General features: G+C 45.1%; 1 protein-coding gene across 4 annotated transcripts in view; it reads left to right on the top strand.

Annotated features, from left to right (window-relative positions):
* The window catches only part of LOC138964342 (protein O-linked-mannose beta-1,2-N-acetylglucosaminyltransferase 1-like), a 70,576-nt gene that overhangs the window by 31,538 nt on the left and 12,503 nt on the right, over positions 1–26,535 (top strand). For all 4 annotated transcript variants that reach the window (XM_070336267.1, XM_070336266.1, XM_070336265.1 and 1 more), the window contains 7 exons: positions 1,851–1,960; positions 2,280–2,364; positions 12,764–12,890; positions 14,484–14,553; positions 15,373–15,471; positions 16,217–16,312; positions 25,686–25,762. In XM_070336267.1, the coding sequence (XP_070192368.1) occupies positions 1,851–1,960; positions 2,280–2,364; positions 12,764–12,890; positions 14,484–14,553; positions 15,373–15,471; positions 16,217–16,312; positions 25,686–25,762 (664 nt within the window). The remainder of the gene's footprint in view (positions 1–1,850; positions 1,961–2,279; positions 2,365–12,763; positions 12,891–14,483; positions 14,554–15,372; positions 15,472–16,216; positions 16,313–25,685; positions 25,763–26,535) is intronic.

The following is a 26,535-nucleotide window of genomic DNA, read 5'->3' as shown; positions in this document are numbered from 1 at the left end:
TCGCTCGATAGATCGTCGCAAAATACATCATAACTCCCTTATTTTTTTATTTCTGTGACTTAAAACTTGGTATAAAGTCAGATAATGTTGTGAAGATACTATATATATATATAAAAAAAAATAGTACATGTCCATGCTTTCATGCTTTAGTTTGGTAGCGCAAGGTAGTGCAAGGCCGCGTGCGGTCGCGTAGTAGTCAGACCGACCTCTTATGCTGGTCTTTCCGGTCTTTCGTCTTCATCACTCGAACCTTGCGGTTCGAACTGGTATGGCTCTATGCCTATCGCTCCAGAATACGGTAGTTCCGATGTTTCCAACTCCGATTCAAAGTCACTGCTTTCGCACGAAAGCTGCAATTCAGACTCATCCGCGTTCGACATCATGGTAACCATCAACCACTCATGACGTCACTGGCAGGGGAGAGAAGCAGTAGCAAAAATTTGTCTATTGCTTCCCTTCTCGCTGATTACAGGTGAGATTGAGCACTTTCTCAGGCCGACTACGGGTGATCGGAGCGGAAGAAATTGTTTTGTTTAATATATTTGGTATCCTGATATGCAGCTCTTTCCATATAAGCAATAAAAATGTTGCACTTTAGTAGGCCTTTAAAACGAATTCTTTGTAACGAATTTATGCTTATAACGAGCACTTTTTGGATTCCCAAGCATGCATAATGTCTGTAATTTACTCACGCTTATGACGAAATCTTTAAACTCGTCCCGAGATCGACATATCATGGGAATTTGAGAAGTTTGAATACATGTCATGTGTCAAAGTCTTCCCTTGCGTCGACTGCTTGAACCATTGCTCAACCGATCACTGAATAAAGTTAAACTGATTACACTGTACTCACAAAACAATTTCAAATTTAGAATCAAAGTGATTGATAGCTCAGACACTGAACATGAATGACTGACTGACGTTTATTTCCTTCGCGAATACCAAAAACGAAACATCAATGAACGGAAGCCATTGCCAAAAAATATAGATGCCAGAGTGGTTTCCCTTGGACAAGGGAAACCACACTTTCAACGTTTGCGTTCGCCGGTTCGCGATAGTTTATCAGTCAGTCAGTGCTTTCGATTTGGATTTGAACATCATGTTGCAACAACAAACAAACAAAACTAAATTGGCCAAGGTTTGCTACCCGTCGCCAAGGTAAGTGATTCCGGACAAATGATAGGAACACCGCGAATGTGGACAGTGTCAGTGTGTGCGTGTGTGTGTGACCAAAAACGTAACAACTGGATGACACATCTGTGTGCTCACTCTCACTCAAACTCAACAATCATCACTCAACATGAGACACACATGAACATGTAACTGAATATGTCACTTTATTGTCTAAACGTGAAGCAGCATGAAAGTTGCGAAAGAAACAAATTGAACACCATAAAATGTACAAGACTTTAAAAAAAAAAATAAAAAAAAAATCAATCAATTTTCTTAATACGAATTTTGGTTAAGACGAACTTTTTTTCTGATCCCCAGTGATTCGTCTTAAGCGAGTTCGACTGTATATGTGTGTGTGTGTGTGTGTGTCTCTCTTTCTCTCTATCTTGCACTGTTTGTCTTTCTCTCTTTTTGTCTCGCTCTCTGTGTGTCTTGCTGTCTGTCTTTCTCTGGCTGAGTGGCGATCTTTGTGTCTATATGTGTATCTGAAATTGAAAATCTTAGATCTGAAAACATTTATTTGCTAAGCAAACTGTGTTGTTGTTTTTTTGTTATTGAATATTTTGAATATAATAACTTTCTGACAATTCTCTTTGTCTCAGTTTTGGGATTGGGATTGTATTTCCTTGATTCAAAGTTGAACAGATTGTTTATTTATTGTTTGCTCTTTTACACAGCATAATGTCAGAGAACCTTAACAAAGGGGGACGAGGATTCAACGTGGTCACACTGAGTTCACAATCTCTGCAGCCTGTGACTCTGATGCATGCCGACACCTACACTTCTGGTGAGAAAGTGTGTGTGTGCGTGCGTGCGCGTCTGTCTGTCTGTATGTGCCTATCTGTGTCTGGTGACTGTATGTGGTTGTGTGTGTGTGCATTATGTGTGTGTGTGTGTGTGTGTGCATTGTGTGTGGCTGCGTGTGTGTGTGTGGCTGTTGTTGTCTTATTCTGTCTGTCTGTCTGTCTGTGTGTGTGTCGATCTGTGTGTTTGTGTTCATGTGGGTGTATGCTAGCGTGAATGCTTTGTCAGCAAAGCGTCATTTTGGAATGTGATGAGCCAGTGACATTAGTAAAATTTGACAATTTTGTTATATTTTTTATCAGACTCCACAGATCTTGAACTTTACCTGGAGGCCCTGGTGAACGGAGACATCGTCATCGCAGTCGTGGCTGACGATGGAGCAAAGAAGTAAGATTTTTATGAATTACCTAAATCAGTGTTTAGATTCAGTGAAAGACTATGTGCTTTTGTTCTCCTGCTTGCACAGCTCCTTTCCTGTGACTCCCTGCATACGCCTTGATTTAATTACATATCTTATTCCAATTCACATAAAGCAATTTACTTCAGTTTAGTTCTAGAACGCTGAAACTACGCTCAACCCTGGTAAGGGGGGAAGTAACCCTAAAAATAGAACGACCTTGACGGTCACATGACAACGCCAGGTCAAGGCTACCTCCCAGCATGCATTGCGCACGCGTGCTCTCGCCGCCATCTTGTATTTATTCTACTCTTCAGCGATAGCGTCTAAGGACGTGTTTGGATTACGCTCGGGCTTTTTTGTTAGCCCTCTGCTTCTTTGCCAGACTACACCCTAGTTTCGTTTGTATCTTAGCTTTCTAGCTGAGATTGGGTGAGATTTTTCCATTTTTGACTCACATGCGAAGCAAAAGTGAGTCTATGTACTCACCCGAGTCGTCCGTCCGTCCGTCCGTCCGTCCGGAAAACTTTAACGTTGGATATTTCTTGGACACTATTCAGTCTATCAGTACCAAATTTGGCAAGATGGTGTATGATGACAAGGCCCCAAAAAACATACATAGCATCTTGACCTTGCTTCAAGGTCAAGGTCGCAGGGGCCATAAATGTTGCCTAAAAAACAGCTATTTTTCACATTTTTCACATTTTCTCTGAAGTTTTTGAGATTCAATACCTCACCTATATATGATATATAGGGCAAAGTAAGCCCCATCTTTTGATACCAGTTTGGTTTGCCTTGCTTCAAGGTCAAGGTCACAGGAGCTCTTCAAAGTTGGATTGTATACATATTTTGAAGTGACCTTGACCCTGAACTATGGAAGATAACTGTTTCAAACTTAAAAATTATGTGGGGCACATGTTATGCTTTCATCATGAGACACATTTGGTCACATATGATCAAGGTCAAGGTCACTTTGACCCTTATGAAATGTGACCAAAATAAGGTAGTGAACCACTAAAAGTGACCATATCTCATGGTAGAAAGAGCCAATAAGCACCATTGTGCTTCCTATGTCTTGAATTAACAGCTTTGTGTTGCATGACCTTGGATGACCTTGACCTTGGGTCAAGGTCACATGTATTTTGGTAGGAAAAATGTGTAAAGCATGTGAGTCGTATGGGCTTTGCCCTTCTTGTCTTTCGTTGTATTTGATTTCGTTTGCCACGAGTTAGTCTTTGTTTACTTTCGTATGCAAGACTAACGCCAGTATGGTGGACAGTGGAATAAGACTGGGTGGCGGAGTGGTAACGCACTTGCGCTCGGAAGCGAGAGGTTGCGAGTTCGACCCTGGGTCAGGCAGACCTGGGAACCCATACGATTTCGCCGTATTTTGTATGCATGATTGTCGAGAAAACGCTCAGTACGGTCAGTGGGAAAAAAATACGACGAGAAAAATTCCTAGACTACTTTTCTTCACAAGCCCATCCTGAAGCCGATCCAGTATTTTGGCACATGATTACGTCACTATATTATTATTAGCTGCCGTAAAAAAAATATAATCGGATCGTGTCAATCAATCAAACCAACCAGGCAAACGAAAGTACGGTATTTGGCGAAATCGGCTCCGAGAATAAACAAGTGAAACAAAGAAGAAAAGTGAAAAAGTTTGAAGAAAAATATCACACACACACAATTTGTAACCAACACACACATGGAGTCCCGCCCGGAATAAGCTTTTTTTGGATGATTTACGACTTTCGCGCACATTTCGAGCAGACGAAAACACAACATGGCGGCTCTCGCTCCTCCAACTATCGCGAGACACCAAAAAACGAAATCTCGCGCGCGTGAGATCCTGATCCGGTGTTTCTCTGTACGCTATCTTGTCACGACGACTTCTTGACAAACGAAGATTCGCGAAAGAAAGAGAAAAGCGCCGAGTCTTGAGTAGAGAGCTAATAAAGTACCGGTAATCGCTAATCGAGCGAAATGAAAATCCGCGGCGACTTCCATTAGGTGAATGCTATTCAAGTTTAGGTAACGTTTTAGCCGCATCTTTTTATAAGCCGCAATGCGATTTTTGTTGAAAAAAAGTCGCGGCTTGTAGTCCGTCAAATACTGTACTCCCAAACCACCTTTACTCATTCCCAGGCCTGGCTTTTTACTTCAGTGTTGATCGACTCACTTTTTTTCAGAACTACGAGGCACTTCATTGTAAAAGGCGTAACCCCCACTTTTAATTAAGGTTAAAATGAGAACAAATCCACACAATTGGTACTTTTGGTGTATTCGCAGCAAATCAAAGGAATTAGTGGAAATATGTTTGCTGTTGAATGTGGATGTGCGATGAGATCAAAGCCACTGTATTCTAATAGCTGGTTGGCCCTGTGAACTCGGCCAATGACTGATATTTCCAGCTGAGACCAGCTGCCTGCCCGAGTTTACAGACACTGAACTTCTGACCCTGGGTCAATGACAGAGTTTTCAACTTTGAGACCGACACCTTTGATGTCTGAGAAGAATCTGGAAATTTTGCCAAGGTCATAGTAGCAAAAACATGCATAACAAGAGAAAAAGTGGTAGAAGAAGTGGTATATTGTTTCTTTGTATTTTGATGTGGGTTAAAATAATATGTGTGCTCTAATCTTTAGTCATACACAAGGCGATACTGGTCAGTAGAGTGCAGGGGTCAAAGTTGATTAAACAAAGTTGCGCCTTGTAGTCCCAAAAGTATGGTCATTGTTTTAACACGCTTTATGCGACTTGTTCTTGCTTTTGTTTTTTTACAGAGCACGTTCGTGCTTTCGTCATCCTTTTTGCTGGACGGGGGAAGTAATATCATTGGTTAGATCGTGGTTAGATGACGGGCGCAGTGGCGTGGTGGTAAGACGTCGGCCTCCTAATCGGGAGGTCGTGAGTTCGAATCCCAGTCGCTGCCACCTGGTGGGTTAAGAGTGGAGATTTTTCCGATCTCCCAGGTCAACTTATGTGCACACCTGCTAGTGACTTAACCCCCTTTGTGTGTACACGCAAGCACAAGACCAAGTGCGCACGAAAAAGATCCTTTAATCCATGTCGGAGTCCGGTGGGTTATGGAAACACGAAAATACCCAGCATGCCTACCCAACGAAAGTGGAGTGAAGCTGACTATGCTCTCAAAGTATAGTGTGGGGAACCCAAATGGGCAAACAAGCTCACACGTCACCAGAATTTCTGGAACGCTGAAGAAGAAGAAGAAGAAGAAGGTTAGATCGTAAATTGTTGTGATTCTGCTTACTTATTCTACTTGCTCATTATATAACGGATTTATCCCTGTCTCTGACAAGTTGATTTAGCTACATACAGGGTGGTCCAAAAAAAAGCGCCCTATTTTCTTTTTATCTCATTTTTTACTGCGAATAGAAATTTAGACAACCCATTTTTACCAAATTTGCAAGACATAATTTCCCATCATTCTGCTATTGTTTGGTAAGACATTTTCTTATAAATCTCTCTTTGCAGTCAAAAATGAGCTCAAAAAGAAAATAGGGTGCTCATACCTGTCAAGTCCTACGCATTCTGCGTAATTCTTACAGTTTTTCGGTGTTTTTTGGGTCCTACGTCGTATACCTCAAACCATACGCATTTTCAGCTTTTTTTTTTTTTTTTTTCTGGCATGGACTGCCGTTCATTCATTTCTGAGGAGGAGCTTGCACCAGCCACACAACAGAAGTTCTGGCATGATGTGCGCCAGTTCTATGTGGCCTGTGTGAGGAAAATGTTGAATAAATTTCCATTTGGCAGTGAAACCCTGCAACACCTTCAAGTGCTGGATCACAGTCTGGGAGCTGACACACTGACTGCCTTCTTGCAGGTCAAAAGTAACTCTGATGCACGCTGCCATGATTTTAAGGTGACTGGCAGCATGATTGACAAAGCAAAGATTTGCACAGATGAATACAACAAAGAACACAAGTGACAAGTGACAAGTGAGAAAAAAAAAGAACGAACAAGAGTGCAGTGTAAATGTATTACATGTAGTGGTAAATAAAGAGCAGTTTGTGTAGAAAGGAATTTATGTGTTTTACTTTTAGTTTGGTTTAGTGTGTATGCGTGAGAAGTTGAATTTGTGCATTTAACCACATCCTGATCCACGCATTAACTATGGTTTTTGATCCCCAACTATGGTTTCTTATGCCATTTACTATGGTCAGAGGCCAAAAGTACTTGACAGGTATGGGTGCTTTTTTGGGACCATCATGTATACATATATATATATATGTTAAATCTCAGAGTCTGATTTTCACTCCAAGCTTTTCTTTTCTTCCCTGGACAGACTACCATCTTTTAATGACAAGGACAGAGGTTGCTGGAAAATGGAAGTACCGTTTTAGAGAAATTAATTGCGGAACGGATGAAACTCTCTTTGTTTGATTATTGTTGAATTTTGCCAAACATTCTGTGGCTTTATACCAAGTCAAATTGGGAACTGAAAAGACGTTATGTTTTTTTCCTTCTTCTTGGATGGTTCGTTTCATGTTGGTTGTTTTTTGGTGTGGAAACACAATATTTTTCAATGTCCAGAGCCGTACATAATATCAGGGTACGTATATTACTTGAGCACCCACGGTTACTCGGTTGGAGCGACACAAATTTCACATGAATGAGACTACATTATCAAGTAACAAAAATGAAAATGGATCTTTTAAAAAAATACGGGGTAGACTCATTTCTGCCTTCCCTCAAATTCAGGGGATATACAAGAGCTTAGCATACAAGTTGCAGTAAATGAATTTCTAAATCAGTGAAATAAACAATCTGCCATGCAAGACAGGAAAGAAAGGCTTTTAAAGTTTGTTATCAGATTTTCGTTGCTTCTGAAATTTTTTCATGAAATATTTGCGCAAGTATTTAATTATTCTGTGATTTACGCTGACAATAAGGCACTGGCTTCAAGAGGTTCTAATAATTACCGTAAAATCCCTAGCAAACGCCCAACCCCCCTCCGCACATATTTTGGGTAAAAGTAGGGGGTGGGCGTTTGCTAGGTATACACCCCTTTGCAAGATAAAGTGTCATCACATTTTCACGAAAGAAAAGGTGATACAACCATGTGATTTATGCAATCTTAATGAAAAATAAACACACCGTTTGTGTACACAGATACAGATCAACGTGCTGTGATAGAAAAAAAGAACACAAGTGACCTTGATTCTTCTAATTCTCACAAACACATTTTGTTCTCTTGTTTGGAGATCTGTCCCCCGTTTCTTACAGGCGAGAATAGGTGAGATTGGCGAATGGGGCAGGGAAGTACTGTTTCTTGGTCAACTCTCGCCGCGAGGGACGCTAGGATTCTTGCCTCGAACGCTAGGTAGCTTTGGGCTTGCTCGCTTGGCGAGAAAACAGGGCGGCCACCCTGCGGTTGGCTGTTTACCGACCAGTGCAGATGACCTTTTTGGTATAAACCAATGGTGTTTAATTCTTACGTAGCTAGCCATCAAACGGTTTTTATACACACTCTTGCCTCCTAGCCCCGCGAGCGGCTAGCGGAAAGAATATCTCGCCTGAAAGAAACACGCGTCAGTTAGGGTTGATTATCGTGGGCTCAAAGTCACTCAAGAAAAGACGTCACTGAACGACGTCACTTAAAGACATGACGTAATGATATCCTCACCCCCCCCCCCCCCCCCCTTCCCCACCCCCCGAAAAAAAGGCGAACCATCGAATAGTGTGCACAAATCGTAGATAAAGGAGGCAACATTAAAAAACAATTTTTTTTTAAACCGGGGTGGGCGTTTGCTAGGTAGTGACCCCTCTGCACAACTTTTGCCGAAATGTGGGGGGGTGGGCGTTTGCTAGATACTGGGCGTTTGCTAGGGATTTTACGGTACCTCTGATTTTATTTGATTGGGAGCACTAGTATTGACCTTAATTGATTGCTCATGCGCTCTTCCATTCAGGCTAAAGAGTGCTTCACAAAGAGTCCAGTTCGAAAGGTAAATTCTTTTCCAGTTTGTAAATCACCAAAGATCCGTCCAGGCTTTTACATGGGATTGGGAATAGACAATGTTCAGAAATAACTCGTCAGGATTTTCAGCGGTCTGATAGAGTATTGAGAGCCCCAGTTTACAAGGACATGAAGTTTTTAAATCGTGTGCCCTGCTTCTGATCGGCTTTATCCTGCGATAGGGATGAACAACTATATACCTCTGATGTGTATGTTATGCAACTTGCGCACAATATGATACCCCTTTCTTTCAAACATCAGCATTCATGAGTTCATCGTGATTGGCTTTATCCTGCCATAGGGATGAACAACTATACCTCTGATGTGTATGTTATGCAACTTGCCCACAATAATTTGATACCCCTTTCTTTCGAAAATCAACATTCATGAGTTCATCAGAGTTCACGATTTGTTGCGGCAATGATCACTGGCCAGCAGTGACTGCTCACAACGTGTTTTGATTGAGGTCACGTGGGTTTGGGTAACGAACACTTCCAATGATCAGCAAGGAATCGGGTAAATCACAAGATAAAGCTGATCGGAAGCATGATACATATGCTTCGCCTCGTTTTGAAAAGCTTATCCTTGTAAAAGATCAACTCTTACTCTACCACACCGCTTACAAATCTTGGCAGAGTTATTTCCAGAAACTGTCTATTAAGAGCATATATGTGTCCATTTGAATGTATATACCCCAAATAAATGCAACCTGGCTGTTTACTGTGCTTCCACTCTCCACAGATATCAGCGAGACTGTTGATGTTTGGTGTGTGTGCAAGTTGGAAGGATGCTTTAATCCTATAATGTAAATGCTTTGACAGATCACTGGTGCTTTCTATGATTGTTCACATGGGAAGGAATGCCATTCTGAATGAGGTGCTCACAGGAGACTGTAATTTTGAGACAATACCACATGTCTTTTTACATTTAGTCAAGTTTTGACCAAATGTTTTAACATAGACGGGGAATCAAGATGAGGGTGGTGATGTATGAGTGTATGTATGTATGTGTGTGTGTGTGTGTGTGTGTGTGTGTGTGTGTGTGTGTGTGTATGCGTGCGTGCGTGCGTGCGTGTGTGCATGCGTGCATGTGTGTGTGTGTGGAGCGATTCAGAGAAAACTACTTAACCGATATTCATGAAATTTCACATGAGAGTTCCTGGGTATAATATCCCCAATGCTTTTTTTCCTTTATTTCCATAAATGTCTTTGATCACATCATATCCCACTTTTGTAAAAGTTGAGGCAGCACTGTCACGTCCTCATTTTTGAGTCACTTGAGAAAAAGTGACTCTATGTAATCGGTCAGTGTTAGTCTGTCCGGCCGGCCGTCCGGCCGGCCGGCCGTCCGTAGACACCACCTTAACGTTGGACTTTTCTCGGAAACTATCAAAGCGATCGGGCTCATATTTTGTTTAGTCGTGACCTCCAATGACCTCTACACTTTAACGATGGTTTCGTTGACCTTTGACCTTTTTCAAGGTCACAGGTCAGCGTCAAAGGAAAAATTAGACATTTTATATCTTTGACAAAGTTCATCGGATGTGATTGAAACTTTGTAGGATTATTCTTTACATCAAAGTATTTACATCTGTAGCCTTTTACGAACGTTATCAGAAAAACAAGGGAGATAACTAGCCTTTTCTGTTCGGCAACACACAACTTAACGTTGGGCTTTTCTCGGAAACTATAAAAGTGACCGGGCTCAAATTTTATGTGAACGTGACTCATTGTGTTGTGAATAGCAATTTCTTCCTGTCCATCTGATGCCTCATATAATATTCAGAACTGCGAAAGTGACTCAATCGAGCGTTTGCTCTTCTTGTTTAATAAAAATTTTTGAAATTTCGGTCAAGTAATTTTCAACGAAGTCCGGACTATGGGATTGAATTTCAGCTCGGCAGCGTAAAAATTAGTTAATTAGTTTGCTCATTAAAGTTGTCATTAAAATCAAATTTTCACTAACAGATTTAAAAATGATTGCATGGTATTCCTCAATTTCTCCTGAATTCAAAAATATATACATATGTTATGTTTACTCTAAAAATGTGCTCAGAATGACAGAAAAAGGTTAAGTAACAACTGCGTTCGCACTCTACGCGGAGACGAGCGTGACCCGTCTCTGCCTTTGCGTGTGGTTAGTCGAGACTATCTTAATATAGTCTCGGCGATGACTGTTTTTTTTGGTGTTAATCTGTTATTTTGATGCCGACAGCTTGGCTAAATGTTTTTATATCGCTTCACGCGACTTGTTCTCTAACTAAAATTGACACTTTTGTCTAGAACATGTAGCGCCTTGTGTCTGGCTAAACCTAACTGATAGTTATAATCCAAAAGACAATCAGCAGTGTTTCAGAGAAAAATGAACATAGAAAATCGGGAATTCACCGTTCTCATTTAAAGATCGACTGTTTCATGACGGACTTATTGAGCTATACTTAAATTGCTAACATGCAGTTACTACTTTATATGTTAGAATTGCATGTTAATAATTATTATTGTCATCATTTTCACGAGTTTTCATTCACAAGCACCTGGGAAATAAATCTCATGTTCCCCAGGCAATAAATCCCCGGTTACCATAGTTGCAGGAAGCAGGTTATACATGGATAATCAAAAGCAAACCCAATAGAAACGCTCGGGGATTCTTCGGCTCTTTTCATTGGTGTTTCCCCAGACCTAAACAGACGACACGACACTGCTTTGCAAAGTTCCAAAAACAAACTGGCAAACTGGCAAAAGTAAACAAAAAACAAAACTACTTCAATCTTCATGAAAGGTCATACATTCATCAAAAACAAATGAAACCTAGCGATATGTTTTGTCTTCTTACAGAGTCATGGAGTGCGTGTATCTGTGTTTCGATACACAGACGTTCGGAGAAACACGAACGTCAAGTTCAAGTAAAACGACCCAGCTGACACACACATTTTGACCCGTGCACAAGACGTTGTATCGATAAACGAAGCACAAATAAGAAACAATAATAAAAGCAAAGAAAATAGCAACAAGATATGCAAACATCTAACAAAGCCGAGCAAGCAGAATGACAGGTCTAATGAAAAACAAAGAGGTACTGAGTCGAAAACAAGATCGCGATTCTTTCCTCCGCTGCACGATGCAAATCTTATGTGACCTTTGACCAAACGTAGCTTCCACATTCGATCACTCAGCTTAATATTTACAACAGAAAGCCGAGGGGGTGGAATACCGAGATGAACCTACAGAACTGTGCATCCTCAAACCTGACATATTCATCCCAACATTTGATGAACTCAAAAACACAGAAAGTTGCTTTCACAGCCATCTTTGATTGCCAGTGGTTATCAAACCGGGACTCGTGTGGTTATCAGCACGGAACCCGTGTTTCAAAGCATGGCTCCCTGGGTTGATTGTGCACTTATTTTCTCACTACCAAAATGATGACAAAAACGATGTTTGGTGGTTTGTTGACAGACCAGCTTTTTTGTTGGTCCTCGGGGGGCATATCGACTTTTGTTTCATATTTATTGACCGCGGCCTTCGGCCTTGGTCAATGAATATGAAACAAAAGACGATATGCTCCCCCTCGGACCGACAAAAAAGCTGGTCTGTCAACAACCCATCAAACATCTTATATTGTTTGTCAAGTGAAATATCAGCCAGTCATTCTGATTAGTTGCTCTGATTTTCTTTTCCGTACAGGATCTTGAGTTCCACTGATTTTTAGCCTGCAGTGAAATTAATCCAAAGTACAATGTACTCCAGGTTAATGGATAGAGTACTGCATGATTTCAGCACAATGACTTGCCATTTCAGCATGACTTTTCCAGTTTCAATAATTCAAAAATTGCCAGGTTAAAAGTCCTGTGTTTTTTCCTGCTTTTATTTATTTATGCATTTTGGGATTTCTTTGTTGATTGATTGATTGATTGATTGATTGATTGATAGATAATTTATATCGACATGTTTGTACATATTATATAAATATATGTTTTTCTATTTATTCTATTAATGTATCCTTTTGAGACGCAATGGTCTAGTGGATAAGACGCCGGCCTCATGAGCGAAAGTTTGTGGGTTCGAATCGGGGCCGCGCCTGGTGGGATAAGGGTGGAGATTTTTCCGATCTCCCAGATCAATTGATGTGCAGACCTCCTAGTGCCTTAATATCCCCCTTTGTGTGTCCACGCGAGCACAAGAGCAAGTGCGCACGGAAAAGATCCTGTAATCCATAGAGTTCGGTGGGTAATATAAACACAAAAATACCCTGCATGCGTCCCCCGAAAGCTACATATGGCTGCCTAAATGATGGGGTAAAAACGGTCATAAACGTAAAAACCCACTCGTGCTAAACAGGAGTTTCAGCCCATGAACGCACAAGAAGTTAAACATCGTTTTGTTTTTGTATTTGTTTTGCAGGTTAAGCAATTCAGCGAGGGACCTGTTAAACACCTTTGGTAGCGGCTTTATCCAGAACCTGCGGTTCCGAGATGTCTGGTACTTTGTCGGTCAAAAAGGAATGGAGGGCTTCACCACCATGGAAGAGGTTTGTGTGCTGTGTACACAGTTGTCTTACACTCAAGTACAGTGGAACCACCCTTTAAAGAGATCAGGTTGTTTTTTTTTTTTTTTTTTTTTTAATTTTTTTTCCTTACACCTGTTCCTTGTCCCGATGTGCTCTCACGCCGCCCCGTCCCTGTACTCACTGCTCCATCCACATCTGAATTTCGTTCCGCTGCCAGACTTGTCGATTTTACAGACGCTCCAGGGAGGGATGTCGGGTCGCTGCGGTAGGCTACCCTCGGAAGATGACACTGCACTTCTGCTGAGTCACTTCGACGGTGTTCAGTAGTGGGTCTGTCCCGAGCTAACGGACGCAGCCCACTACCTACTATGCCCCCTACTAACGACATTGACTGCTAAGTCGCGGAGCCAGACTGAGTGAGGGTCCCCTCCAGAGAGCAGACCGCCACCACGTCCCTCCGTCGACCCCCCAGAACGTCACACGTTGAAGACTGACAGCAGAACTACTATTCAGGGAAGGATGGAACAGGAACACTGAGACCAAGGTCACCATGAGAGCTCCGGGCATGAAGGGCCACAAGAGCAAGGACAATTTATAATTTTGGATGATTAATGAGATGAGGATGATTATAATGATGATGCTATGGATTTCCAATTTGGTTTGAGACTACGTGACAGGGCAGCACTCTACGCTTACTGTCATAATATATCCTGGTGTCAACCAGGCCCGAGAACTGCAGCACCTGCGGTGTTGGTCAGGTAAACAGAACCTGAGCACCCTCAAAGTCGCATTCGTTAAGTGAATGACACTCGGCTGTGTGATTCCAGCCTTCCCATAGGAACCATAGCACTTCCACTCTGGGTAGGAGCCGACCGTAGCCCGAAAAACCCACATGACCCGATGGGATTCGAACCCACGACCTCCCGGCCCACAGCCCGATGCGCTAACCACTGCGCTACGGGGGCCGGTAAACAGATCAGTTATTGACAAAACAAAAATTATTTCGCTAATATTTTGCCTGTGATATTTCAGGGTGTGTTGAAACAAGTGTGAAAAAAATTAGAGAAAGAATCAGATAGACATTATGATATAGAATTTTGAATATGATGACATTATGCCTAGAATCAGATAAAGGAGGGTTGGGTAATTGAATGACCAAACAATTACAATCACAGGACCTATTTTGGAAGTGGTATTAGTCCCTGGTTTACGTTTGTTGTGATGATGTGTTTCTATTTGAATTATTGTAACGTGTCTTTCCGATATGGCTGGAAATAGCGTAGTTTTATTACGTTTTCATAGGCTAAAATTAGGTCAGCTTCTCGATTCGCATACACATATTTCCTGGAGCATCTCAGCGATTTTAACCAAAAAATTACACAATGCCACAATGAACTACATGTATATAGTGGAAGCTATAAGTCTACTGTATTAGCAGATGGGCAACTGTTTTTATGTTGCACGGGGATTGACCAGTATAGGTCAAGGTCAAACATACTGCTGGTCAATATTCAGTTACACTTTTATCAGTACTAATTGTTCCTTTGTTGGTAAGATTTTTTTTTTAAATTGGAAGTGTTGGATTTAGTTCCAGCTTATGATGTCTTGTTCCAGATAAGCTATGCAGGGTATGATGGTGGGTGGCCAAAACAGTTGAAAGGTGCCTTCTGTGTCCCCAGAAAATGTGAGTGGAAAAGTCTGTGTCTGTGTGTGTGTGTGTGTGTGCGTCTGTATGTCTGTCTGTCTGTCTGTCTGCCTGCCTGTATGTCTGTCTGTCTGTGACTGTGCCTGTATAGCTGTCTCCCTGTCTGTGTGACCGTGTCTGTCTGTGTGTATATTTCTTTCTATCTAAGTCTTTGACTGTCTGACTGTGACTCTGTGTCTGCCTGCCTACCTGCCAGTGTAACCTGCCTGTCTGCTTGGCTGTTTGTCATTTGATTGATTTAAGTGTGTTATCTGTCTGTCCATTTGTTGGTCAGTTGGTTAAAGACATCAGTTGGTTGTTTGGAGATTATCTAACTGTGTCAAATTCTGTCTTATATCATGATTCATGTCAACTGACAGCATGAATCTTGCCTGGTCAGTGTTTGTACTGCACACACAAATGGCAGTCCAAAATACCAAAAATGAATTACAGAAACTCAGGCACCCACTCAATTTAAAAAAAATAAAAAATAAAAAAAATAGCATGCGGTCAAATATGTTTTATATTGTTTTCATGAAGGTCTGATTCTTTTTATTCTGTGGTCAAGGTTGTTATTTTTTCTGTGCATGTGTGTGTGTGTGTCTGTCTGTCTGTGCCTTGTACAGCTAATAAAGATAAGGTTCTATTCTTAGATGTTTCAGAAAAATTACATTGAGAATGAAGATTAAGAATTCAGGATATTACTTTACATTGATTAAACTAAGCAATCTCCTTGGAGCAATATAAGCAAACTTATTATGTGTTTATCTGTTTGAATTGTGTGAGAAAATTCATGTGTGCTTATCTATGACCTTTCAGTGTCAGGGAGGAAGATTATTCCTGATCCTGAGTTCTTCAGGTTTGACGAGAGACGAGAGTTTTGCAAGAAGTTTGATGGATATCCGGAGTTCTGTGACCGTAAGTTGGTTTTCTCTTTTGGACGTTGGGATTAACACTTTCTACCCCACCTATGTTGACCAAGGTTTTTTTTAGCCGAGACCAGGGGGTTTGGGTGGGGGGGTTTGGGTGGGGGGTTCGGGTGGGGGGGTTTGGGAGGGGGGTTTGGGTGGGGGGGTTTGGGTGTGGGGGTTTGGGTGGGGGGGTTTGGGTGGGGGGGTTTGGGTGGGTGGGTTTGGGTGGGGGGTTTGGGTGGGGGGTTTGGGTGACCACTTATCAACTGGACTGTTAAATTGAAGTAATGTGACTATAAAGCTTTCCTTTGCAATATTTGTTTTTAACATTGAACAAGTATTAGATCTGTTTGACGGGCGCAATAGTGTAGTAGATAAGACATTGGCCTCCTAATCAGAAGGTCGTGAGTTCAAATCCCGGCCGCGGACGCCTGGTGGGTTAAGGGTGGAGATTTTTCCAATCTCCCAGGTCAACTTATGTGCAGACCTGCTAGTGCCATATCCCCCTTCGTGTGTACACTCAAGCACAAGACCAAGTGTGCACGGAAAAGATCCTGTAATCCATGTTAGAGTTCAGCCGGTTATAGAAACACAAAAATACCCAGCATGCTTCCCCCCCTCGTGAAAAAACATGAGTGAACGTGGGAGTTTCAGCCCATGAACGAAGAAGAAGCGATCTGTTTTTTGCCCAAATAAGAAAAGAGTGTTTAATTAATGAGTTCAAAATAAGGTTGTGCAATTTGCTGTTACAGCGGCCTATGTGGATGACAAACTGAAGACTGTGGGCGTTGCAGATAAGGTTTTGCAGGGACACGCCATCTTTGATACACCATTAATTATCGTGCCAGGTATGTTGAAAACACTAAGCCTAATTTGTGTAAGTGCTTTTAACTGTCTTGCTAAAACATTTTTCCTTTGAATTGATGAATTGTTTTGTTAAGATAGATTATGGAAATCGCTCATGGGATGTCAAATCAGTGTAATTCACATGAATGAATAATTCATATTTATATTCTACATGACTCGTTTGTTTTGATGGAAAGAAAGCAGAAGATCAAGAAAATATAATTGTGAATACAGCAGTCCCTCTCATGAACGAACACCCTTGGGCCATAGCAAACCTGTCCGTACATTGCACACACCGTGGAAGGAAGCTAAGGCAAGTTCAGTATACGTGCAGTCACGTGGTACGATACGAGTCGAAGTGTTGGCGGGCTGGAAGGTAGGATTTTCACTTAGTATTCAATATATACCAGTCATTCATAACTACTATCAATTAGATTATGTTTCTTACGATGCTAGCTTATCCCTCCTTCATTCCTACTATGCTCAGTTCTTTGGTTTAGCAAGAAACGTCTATGAAAAATTCGAATCGCATGCTAAGGTCAAAGTGCACCCATGCTAAGGTCAAAGTGCAATTCTTTCAGGCAGCTTTTTGTGCATTCCCTCGATCTATTGTACACTCTGAAACATTTCGGGAGGTTACCAGCTACCCATCTTTGTATTGTGAACAAAAACAAGAATGTGGAGGTCCTTGATCGCATGAAAACAAAATCGTGTGTGGGGTCCCAGTTTTTGCTAAGATCAAAGTGCATATGTCTGTAAATCGAAAATTTTTATCTAAATTTTGATTTGATTAATATACTTACCCGAATCACATGATTTGCATTGACCCACTTCGATGCTTAGGTTATGATAAAAGCTACCCCGTCTAGGTATAAGGGGAGCAACCCCAACTAAAAAAGTGACTGCACCAGTATGACTGGCACCCTGGGTTACGTCCCATGCAGCACACTACGTCATCAATGGTGCTGGTCACGTGATACCCCTTCAAAGTTCAATCGACTAATAGAACATTAAAATATCGAGCGGGGCAGGAGGGAGGGAATTACTCATGTGATTCGGGTAAGTATATTAATCAAATCAAAATTTAGATAAAAATTTTCGATTATAATTACATATTCTTACTCCGAATCACATGATTTGCAGATAACTCCAACCAGGAGGTGGGTAAGATCAAAAAAGTTCAAACTCACCATCAATTTCTGGAAATGCACTGGCCCGCTGCCACCAAGGCAGGCAGGGACCTTGATCCATCGTTACAGAGCGAAGCAATGTCTCTCAGATAAAAGCTGATGAATACATCGTCTGATCGCCAATAGGCTGTATTCAAGACTTCGCTCATTCTGTGGGACCGCAAGACGGCCAAGGAAGAGGCCCAAGCCCTTGACTCGTGAGCCCGGGCCGAGCTGAGAGGAAAGGCAGGAAGAGCCCCCCCCCTTTGTGACAGGCTCCACGCATAAGCTTGCTTAATGACGGCCGACGCCCACCTGGCCAAGGTAGTCCTCGATACATCTTTCTCCATGGCAGTGTTTAGTGAAACAAACAAAAGCTTCTGAGAACTCGATCTGACAGCCTGAATACGGGAAAGATACGCCTCAAGGGCCCTAACAGGGCAGTTGACCATATCGGGATCATCCCTAGCCAGAATATGCGAAAGAGGCTTCACCACCACCCGAGGAGAGGGTTGACCTGGTGACTGGTTTTTAGCCAGAAAGCCTACACGAAACCTCAGCGAAACCGAGCCATCGCGTTCCCAAGAAATATCCTGCGGATTGCCCGAAAGGGCGTGCACTTCACTGCCTCTACGGGCAGTTGCAAGAAGCAAGAGAAAAAGAGTCTTGCGCGTAAGATTAGGAAGACTCGCGTTCTCAAGTGGTTCGAAATCGGAAGAGCGAAGAAACTCTAGAACCAGAAACAGATCCCACTTCGGCAGAGCCGAACGCGACTTAACCTCTTCAAGCGAGGCACCCCTAATGACTCCAGCCACTACAGTGCTGAGACTAATCGAATGCCCTATCTGTTTCAGCGTAGAAGAAATCGCGGACCTGCGAACCTTCAAAGAAGAGGAGGAGAGTCCCTGCGAAGACAAATCAGCCAAGTGATTGGCCACATGCATGGTACGAGGTGCAACCGGATTAACCCCGGCAGTCTGGCACCAAGAAACCCATGCCTTCCAATGCGAAGAGTAAACAGTGGAGGTGGAAGCTCTGTGAGAGCGCTGAACCAAATGCAAAGTGCGTTCAGACGCTCCAGAACGCCTGAGAGCAGACCTCACAGTCTCCACGCGTGAAGTTTTAGAGACTGTGGGTCCTCGTGAGCGATGCCGCTTCGAGGCTGAACGAGCTCTCCTCTCACTAGCGACAGGGGGATTGGAGGACCGCGAGCCAGTCTCAGAAGGTCCGGGAACCACATCTGAGACGGCCACAGAGGGGCGATCAGTAAGAGAAGAGACGGAGACTCCAATTCCGCCTTCCTGATCACCTGGCCGAGCAGGTTGAAGGGCGGAAAGGCATAAGCCTCCAGGCCCGCCCAAGACAACTCCAGAGCGTTGGTCTCCCAAGCCTCCGGGTCGGGGAAGGGAGACACAAAAATCGGAAGGCGTCTGGAGAACCTGGTGGCGAAGAGATCCACCTGGGGCTTCGGGACCAGAGCCCAAAGACGGAGAAGCGCTCCGTGTGTGACCGTCCATTCCGATTGCAACACCTTGCTGGAGCGACTGAGCGCATCCGCAAGGGTGTTGAGGCTTCCCGGCAGGTACCGAGCCACAAGAGAGATACGGTGCTGAGTGCACCAAATCAGCAGCTCGCAGGCCCTGCGGGAGAGAGTAGGGGACCGCGAACCCCCCTGCTTGTTCACATAAGCGGCCACTGTCGTATTGTCTGTGAACAGACGGACTCGCTTCGCGGTAAGCGACGGGAGGAACGCAATCAGAGCCAGCCGCACAGCCTCCAACTCCAGAGAGTTGATGTGCCATGCCCTCTGTTCCGAAGACCACAGACCGGAGGCCCCAACCCAGCAGGGACGCATCTGTAAAGAGGTCCAAGTCGGGAGGGGGAGCGGCGATCGGAACCCCCCTGCAGAGCCAATCCGTGTCCAACCACGGAAGGGATGCAGCCTGGAACCATTCCCCAAGGGGAACCAGCTCGTTCCAGTTCACCCGAGGAGAGTCCACAAACGGCTTCAGGGCGTGCTGAAGAGGCCGTTTGTGCACCCTCCCCAGTGACACCAGTAGGGCCATTGACTCCATTTGCCCCAGAATGGAGGCCAATGTCCTGAGAGGAGCCTGCAGGAGAGGCAGAGTAGAGCGAATAAGAGCCTGAAGCTTGACCACCCGCTTCAAAGAGGGGTGGACAGTCCAGGAGACCGTGTTGAACACCATACCCAAGTAGGTGAACGTCTGCGACGGTACGAGCTCTGACTTCACCTGGTTGACCGAGAAGCCGAGCAAGCCGGCCTCCCGGAGAACCATCCGGGTGTGCTGCGAACAAACCTCCTCGCTCTGGCCCATGACAAGCCAGTCGTCGAGGTAAGCCCGCAGCCGAACCCCTCGCGACCTCACCAGAGCGCAGACCTGTCTCACCACCATGGTGAAAACCCATGGCGCTAGAGACAGGCCAAAAGGAAGCGCGCGGAACTGGTAGATTTGACCTGCCCACCGGAAACGGAGCCATTTCCGGTCGGCTGGATGCACCAAGATATGGAAGTAGGCATCCGTCAAATCTATGGAGGTCGCCCAGTCTCCTGGGCGGAGCGCGTCTCTGACCGAGGCAGGCGTCTCCATTTTGAACTTGATCGTCCTCAAAAACGTGTTGAGGAACGACAAGTCCAAAACAGGACGCCAAGCCCCCGAGGCCTTGGGGACAGCAAAAAGCCTCCCGTAAAACCCTGGGGAACTGTGGTCCAAGACTGCCTCCACCGCTCCCTTCTCCACCAGCGAGGCAACCTCCGACTGGAGGACGGCCCTTGCCTCCTGAGAGAAGGGGGGCTTGAAGGCTGGAGGAGACCTTGAAAGAGGGGCCTTGTCCTCCAGCCACAGCAAGCGGAACCCCGACTCCACTACCCCCACTATCCATCGGCTGTGAGTAGAGTTCAGCCAATGTGACAGAGCCCTCGAGAGGCCCCCAGCCATCACCAGAGTGGAGGGCTGGGGGGGGGTGAAGTCGGGGCCGCTTCATTGGGGGTGGGGCTTGCCCTTGGGCGCACCCCTCCCCCTGCCCGCAGACGACCTCTTGCCCGAACCGCGGTAAGGGGCATGAGGTCTCTTGCGAGAAGCAGGATGCGCCTGAGCTGGAGCCTTAGCCTGTTGAGACTGAGGCTGCTTAGGAGCAGCCTGCTTGGGAGCAGCCTGCTTTTGCTGCTTCAGAGCCTGAAGTGCAAAAGAAGAGAACTGCGAGTCCCTATTCTCCTCAATCTCTTGCTTCCTGGCGTCCAAAGCCAGATGGCCAAAGAGAGAGCCTTCAACGAAGGGCGACGCGCGGAGGGAGTTCCTTGTCGACTCGTCAGTGAACTGAGAGTGGGTAAGGAACAAGTCCCTCCTGCACGTTACCGCATAGGCATAGTGCAGGGAGGACAACCGCATGTGCTCTTCGTTCACCCTGGCCAGCATCGAGAGCAGAGACGCGATATCCTCTGCGTCTTGCTCCCCGCTGAGAGTGAAAGGGGCCAACGAAGAGGTAAGGGCCCGCGACAGAGCTCTGATCAGAGTCTCCGAAATGGAACTGAGTTCCAAGAGCTGTCTACCGATTTCCTCCAAAGAAGCGAGACTCTGCTCAGAAATGGGCAAACAGGAGTCCCTCCTGAGAGGCTTCGTGAGGAGCGGCAGGAGATCCGGAGTGACCTGCAAAGGTGCACTCGGAAGGGCAAAACGAGACAGCAAGTTCCTGGGGAACTTAGGCAAAGGCAACTTCCTCTGTGCCGCAAGAGGCACGAAAGAGGAAGCCTGCGCCGCAGAAGCAAGATACTCTAATGCCGACTCCGGAGCTGACCCATGGGGAACCAGCAAAGGAACCGAAGGCACAGGAAGTCCACCACCCTGAGAAGTGGACCTCACAAAGAGTCTTGAAAGCTGAAAAGCCACTGAGGGCGATTCGAGAAACCGGAAGTAGCCATCGTCCTGCTTCTCCGACCGGAAGTCAGCTAAAGCTGAGGGACCGGAAGCCGAAGGCTTAACAGACGAAGCAGCTCCCTCCGGAAAGTAGCGGGAGGAGACCTCCGCGGCTGCTTCAAGCGCCGCCTTGAAGTTCGCCGAGACCCCTGGCAGCGAGAATTCGTCGTCAACAGACTGGGAATCTGAAGCGACGAGCGAGGGGGGCGGAAAAGAGCCCCCTGACCCCACAAAGGGACGCTGCGCAAAAAGACCCGAAGGCCGGGGTCCACCCTGCTGAGAGTCGACCCCACCCACATCCTGGCTAAAAGGAAGCTGAGTGGAGTCGAAGCCAGTAGCAGCAGGGAGAGAGGGATCGGAAGCCGTCACCACCGAAGAGTGCGGAAGCTGCCGACCCCCCTGAGAAAAACCACCTGCATGTCCAAAGGGCAAAGCATGCCCGACATCCCGTGACGATCCCGGGGAACCGTCCGGAAGAGAGCAGGAAAATCCGGAAGGAGCCGGAAGTACAGCTGAACCGGAAGCGCTAAGCTCATCCTGTAGCTGCACATAAGGAGGGCGGGAGCCCGGAAGCCCGTAGGCAAAGTCATGAGTCAGACCGGAAGTGACAGTTGACTGTGCACCGGAAGAATGACCCATGCTGCCGGCCGAGGCCGGAAGGACAGCTGCCGGAAACGACTGCTGTGGTAAAGAGTGGGACGCACCGGAAGTGCCAGCAAGCTGCGCACGAGCGGAAGAACCACTGCTTCCGGCCGGAGCCGAAAGCCCAGCTGTCGCGTACAACTGCTGGTGTAGGGCGGGGTTCGAACCGGACGTGAACACCATCTGCTCACTAGACGGAGAACCCCTACTTCCCGCGAAAGCAGGAAGCCCAGCTGTCGGAACCGACTGCTGGAGTACGGAGAGGTTCAGACCTGACGTGAACACCGTCTGCTCACTAGCAGGAGAACATCCGATTCCGGAAACCGGAAGTGCAGCCGCCGAAAACGGCAGCTGCGAACACCAACCTTGATCAGCCCGTATCCCCGGAGGGAAGCGTACTGTCACACCACCGCAAGCGGCAGGTAACGAGTACCGGGCCGGAAGAGCACGAGGTCCCGGCAGGGACGATCCAGCGGAAGACGGCCCCGGCAAAAAGGAAGCCAGGAAACGAGCGTCACCCACCCCCGGGAGGGGGGCGGAACAGGAAAGGGAGTCCGTCCGTGACATCTCCTGTCGCACCAGACTCCTAATCTCTGGAAGAAGAGACGAAATCAAAGAAGACACCAGAGCACCGGACTCTGGTGCCGCAACCGACGCAACGCAAACAGCCTTAGGGGCCGAAATAAGCGATTGAGAGCCGGACGGAAGACCGCTCGGAGCAGAAATAGGCACAGAAAATGACACATTGCTCTTAGGATCTGTCACTAAGATAATAGGGTCCTTGCTAGAGGACGCCGACGCGGAGGATTTAGGTTTGCCAGGGCCCTTGCCCTTATCCTCAGGCTTAGAGCCTTTCTTCTTTTCACCATCGGCCATATTAAGACCGAAAAGAAAACAACAACCACAACTGAAAAATAGCAAAGTCACACAGACGCTAACAAAATTCAGAAGCAGAAAGCAAACAATTCAGCACAAACAAAAGCTACCGATAGCAGCTATAAGCAAGCAACAAGCGTTAACAGTCCAGTACACGGACGAAAACAACACAAGCCTGACAACGTGCAAATACAAATGGCGACCGAAAGGAAGCCAACAACTGCCGAAAACTTCAAAGTCCAAAGGACATGCGAAATTCGAGGCAGAAAGAACGAAACAAGTAAGAAAACAAGAACAATCTCACCAGCTGCAAGCCAGCGAAAGAAGACGGGGGGCCAAGGCCGGTGGGTGCCGAAGACACGAAAACAAGCCTTAGCGCTAGCCAAACACAACCGTCACCCTTGAGTGATAGTAGTCGATTGAAGGGGTATCACGTGACCAGCACCATTGATGACGTAGTGTGCTGCATGGGACGTAACCCAGGGTGCCAGTCATACTGGTGCAGTCACTTTTTTAGTTGGGGTTGCTCCCCTTATACCTAGACGGGGTAGCTTTTATCATAACCTAAGCATCGAAGTGGGTCAATGCAAATCATGTGATTCGGAGTAAGAATATGTAATTATAATTGCAGAAATGCTAAGGTCAAAGTGCTTTTTCAGATCATAGAGACTGCCCTCCATTTATAGTTTTTGACTCACCTGAGTAATTGGTGAGTATTAGGATTCATATGTGACCTTGGTCTCAGTGTTCCTGTTCGATCCTTCCCTGAATAGTAGTTCTGCTGTCAGTCTTCAACGTGTGACGTTCTGGGGGGTCGACGGAGGGACGTGGTGGCAGTCTGCTCTCTGGAGGGGACCCTCACTCAGTCTGGCTCCGCGACTTAAAGTCAATGTCGTTTGTAGGGGGCATAGTAGGTAGTGGGCTGCGTCCGTTAGCTCGGGACAGACCCACCACTGAACACCGTCAAAGTGACTCAGCAGAAGTGCAGTGTCATCTTCCGAGGGTAGCCTACCGCAGCGACCCGACATCCCCCCCTGGAGCGTCTGTAAAATCGACAAGTCTGGCAGCGGAACAAAATTCAGAGGTGGTTGGAGCAGCGAGTGCAGGGACAGGGCGGTGTGAGAGCACAACGGGACAAAAGAAGAGGTGTATAAGGACGGGGGGAAAAAAAAAAAGGCTGCGGGCAAACAAGAGAATCTTGTCAATGAAAGAGGTTACACACAGACACGCGATGCTGAGAACGGTGACCGATTTTTCACTCTCTTTCTCGGAGGGCCTTCATCGACTGTGGCTTCTGTTGCTTACGTCCAACAGACAAGAATAAAGAGCATAGTGCAGTTTCATGTTGGCATCTTCGCATTTGAAAGCAAGAAAGTGTGTGTACTCCACTCCTGACCCAAATTACCCCCTCCTGATGGGTACACGTGCACCCAAGTTTACATGCCTTTGCGGCTGTGACCTTTGTACTAAGAGCCGGACTGCTCTGTTATCGATTTTGGTATGGTGAAAATTTGACGATGGTCTGTCCGTACTTTGCAGGTATGTCGACCTGCTGTTGGGACCGAAAATTAGTGTCCGTGTCCACGTTTTGCAGGTGTCCGTTTATGGGGGGGCAAATTATAGAAGGAAAACACTCCGTGCCGAGCAAATGTGTTCGTACATGTCAGGTGGCCGCTCACGCCGGGGGCCGTACATTGCAGGGACTGCTGTACCTAAATTTCTTCCATTATAGACCTAGTTTTATCTGCTTTTTTATATTTAGTCAAGTTTTGACTAAATATTTTAACATCGAGGGGGAATCGAAACGAAGGTCGTGGTGTATGTGCGTGTGTGTGTGTGTGTGTGTGTGTGTGTGTGTGTCTGTGTGTGTGTGTGTGTGTGTGTGTAGAGCGATTCAGACTAAACTACTGGACCGATCTTTATGAAATTTGACATGAGAGTTCCTGGGTATGAAATCTCCGAACGTTTTTTTCATTTTTTTGATAAATGTCTTTGATGACGTCATATCCGGCTTTTCGTGAAAGTTGAGGCGGCACTGTCACGCCCTCATTTTTCAACCAAATTGGTTGAAATTTTGGTCAAGTAATCTTCGACAAAGCCCGGGGTTCGGTATTGCATTTCAGCGTGGTGGCTTAAAAATTAATTAATGACTTTGGTCATTAAAAATCTGAAAATTGTAAAAAAAAATAAAAATTTATAAAACGATCCAAATTTACGTTTATCTTATTCTCCATCATTTGCTGATTCCAAAAACATATAAATATGTTATATTCGGATTAAAAACAAGCTCTGAAAATTAAATATATAAAAATTATTATCAAATTTTTTTTTTCGAAATCAATTTAAAAGCACTTTCATCTTATTCCTTGTCGGTTCCTGATTCCAAAAATATATAGATATGATATGTTTGGATTAAAAACACGCTCAGAAAGTTAAAACAAAGAGAGGTACAGAAAAGCGTGCTATCCTTCTTAGCGCAACGAATACCCCGCTCTTCTTGTCAATTCCACGTGCACTGCCTTTGCCACGGGCGGTGGAGTGACGATGCTACGAGTATACGGTCTTGCTGCGTTGCGTTGCGTTCAGTTTCATTCTGTGAGTTCGACAGCTACTTGACTAAATATTGTATTTTCGCCTTACGCGACTTGTTTAACTTTTAAAGGGGGTTTCCACAGTAATGTATAGTATAGAATTTGTTTGTGATAGCTTTCAGTTTTATAGTCCATTGTTGACCTGTTTTGCTGCTGAACTGACAGGTCTAAATCACAACGCTCTGGTGCGCACATTGGAGACAACTCTGATGCAGCCTGGCATTAAACAGAACAACGTCATAGTAAGAGTTTCTTCCCTTCCTTCCGGTTTTGATTGCAATGAAAACTATCAAAATCTGGAGATAGTGTGTATATGTGCATGTGTGTGCGTGTGCATGTGTGCATGTGCATGTGCATGTGTGTGTGCGTGTGCATGTGTGTGTGTGTGTGTGCGTGTGCATGCATAAATGTGTCTGGCATGTAAGTTTAGAGAAAAAACATATTTAGAGAAGAAACTGCATGGTTACATGTGCAAACTAACTGACCTATAAATCTAACAACTATAGCACTTGGGTGGAAACAAAGGATAATGTCTCATGACCTAGAAAAGATCAAATACATATAACACCTTCAAATTTCAACCCCGTGATGGACTATTTGTTGCCCGCATTCCAGTTTCTAAACCCTTACACATCATTGCCTCAGTGCAAGCGTTGCAGGCTCAGGGTATCTTTTCAGGAAAACAGCTCCTAGTTTGTGTAGAATATACTGTCCTACAATGAAAGCTGAGCTAAATCATAATAGAACAGTCAGCAAGGCAATTGTTTCAGGTGTAGGGTTACTGAACTTTTCTTTTTTTTTCTCCCTTTGCCAAGCACAACGTTGTGGGGCGTTTAATAAACAATAGAAAAAAACAAGCACAATTTTACGCGTCGCAATCTTCCATAACACTATTTGAATATTAAGTTTCTAATAGTATTCGCCCACATATATATATCTTTGTACAAGTAGCTAAAAGTGAGAGGAACACACATTAGTTAACTAGGAACAACAACAACACCCGCAAACAGGAAAA

Source organism: Littorina saxatilis, linkage group LG4 (genome assembly GCF_037325665.1).
Source record: "Littorina saxatilis isolate snail1 linkage group LG4, US_GU_Lsax_2.0, whole genome shotgun sequence".
Lineage (NCBI taxonomy): Eukaryota > Metazoa > Mollusca > Gastropoda > Littorinimorpha > Littorinidae > Littorina > Littorina saxatilis.
The sequence above is the reverse complement of the archived record's forward strand: the minus strand, read 5'-3'. Positions and strand labels throughout refer to the sequence as shown.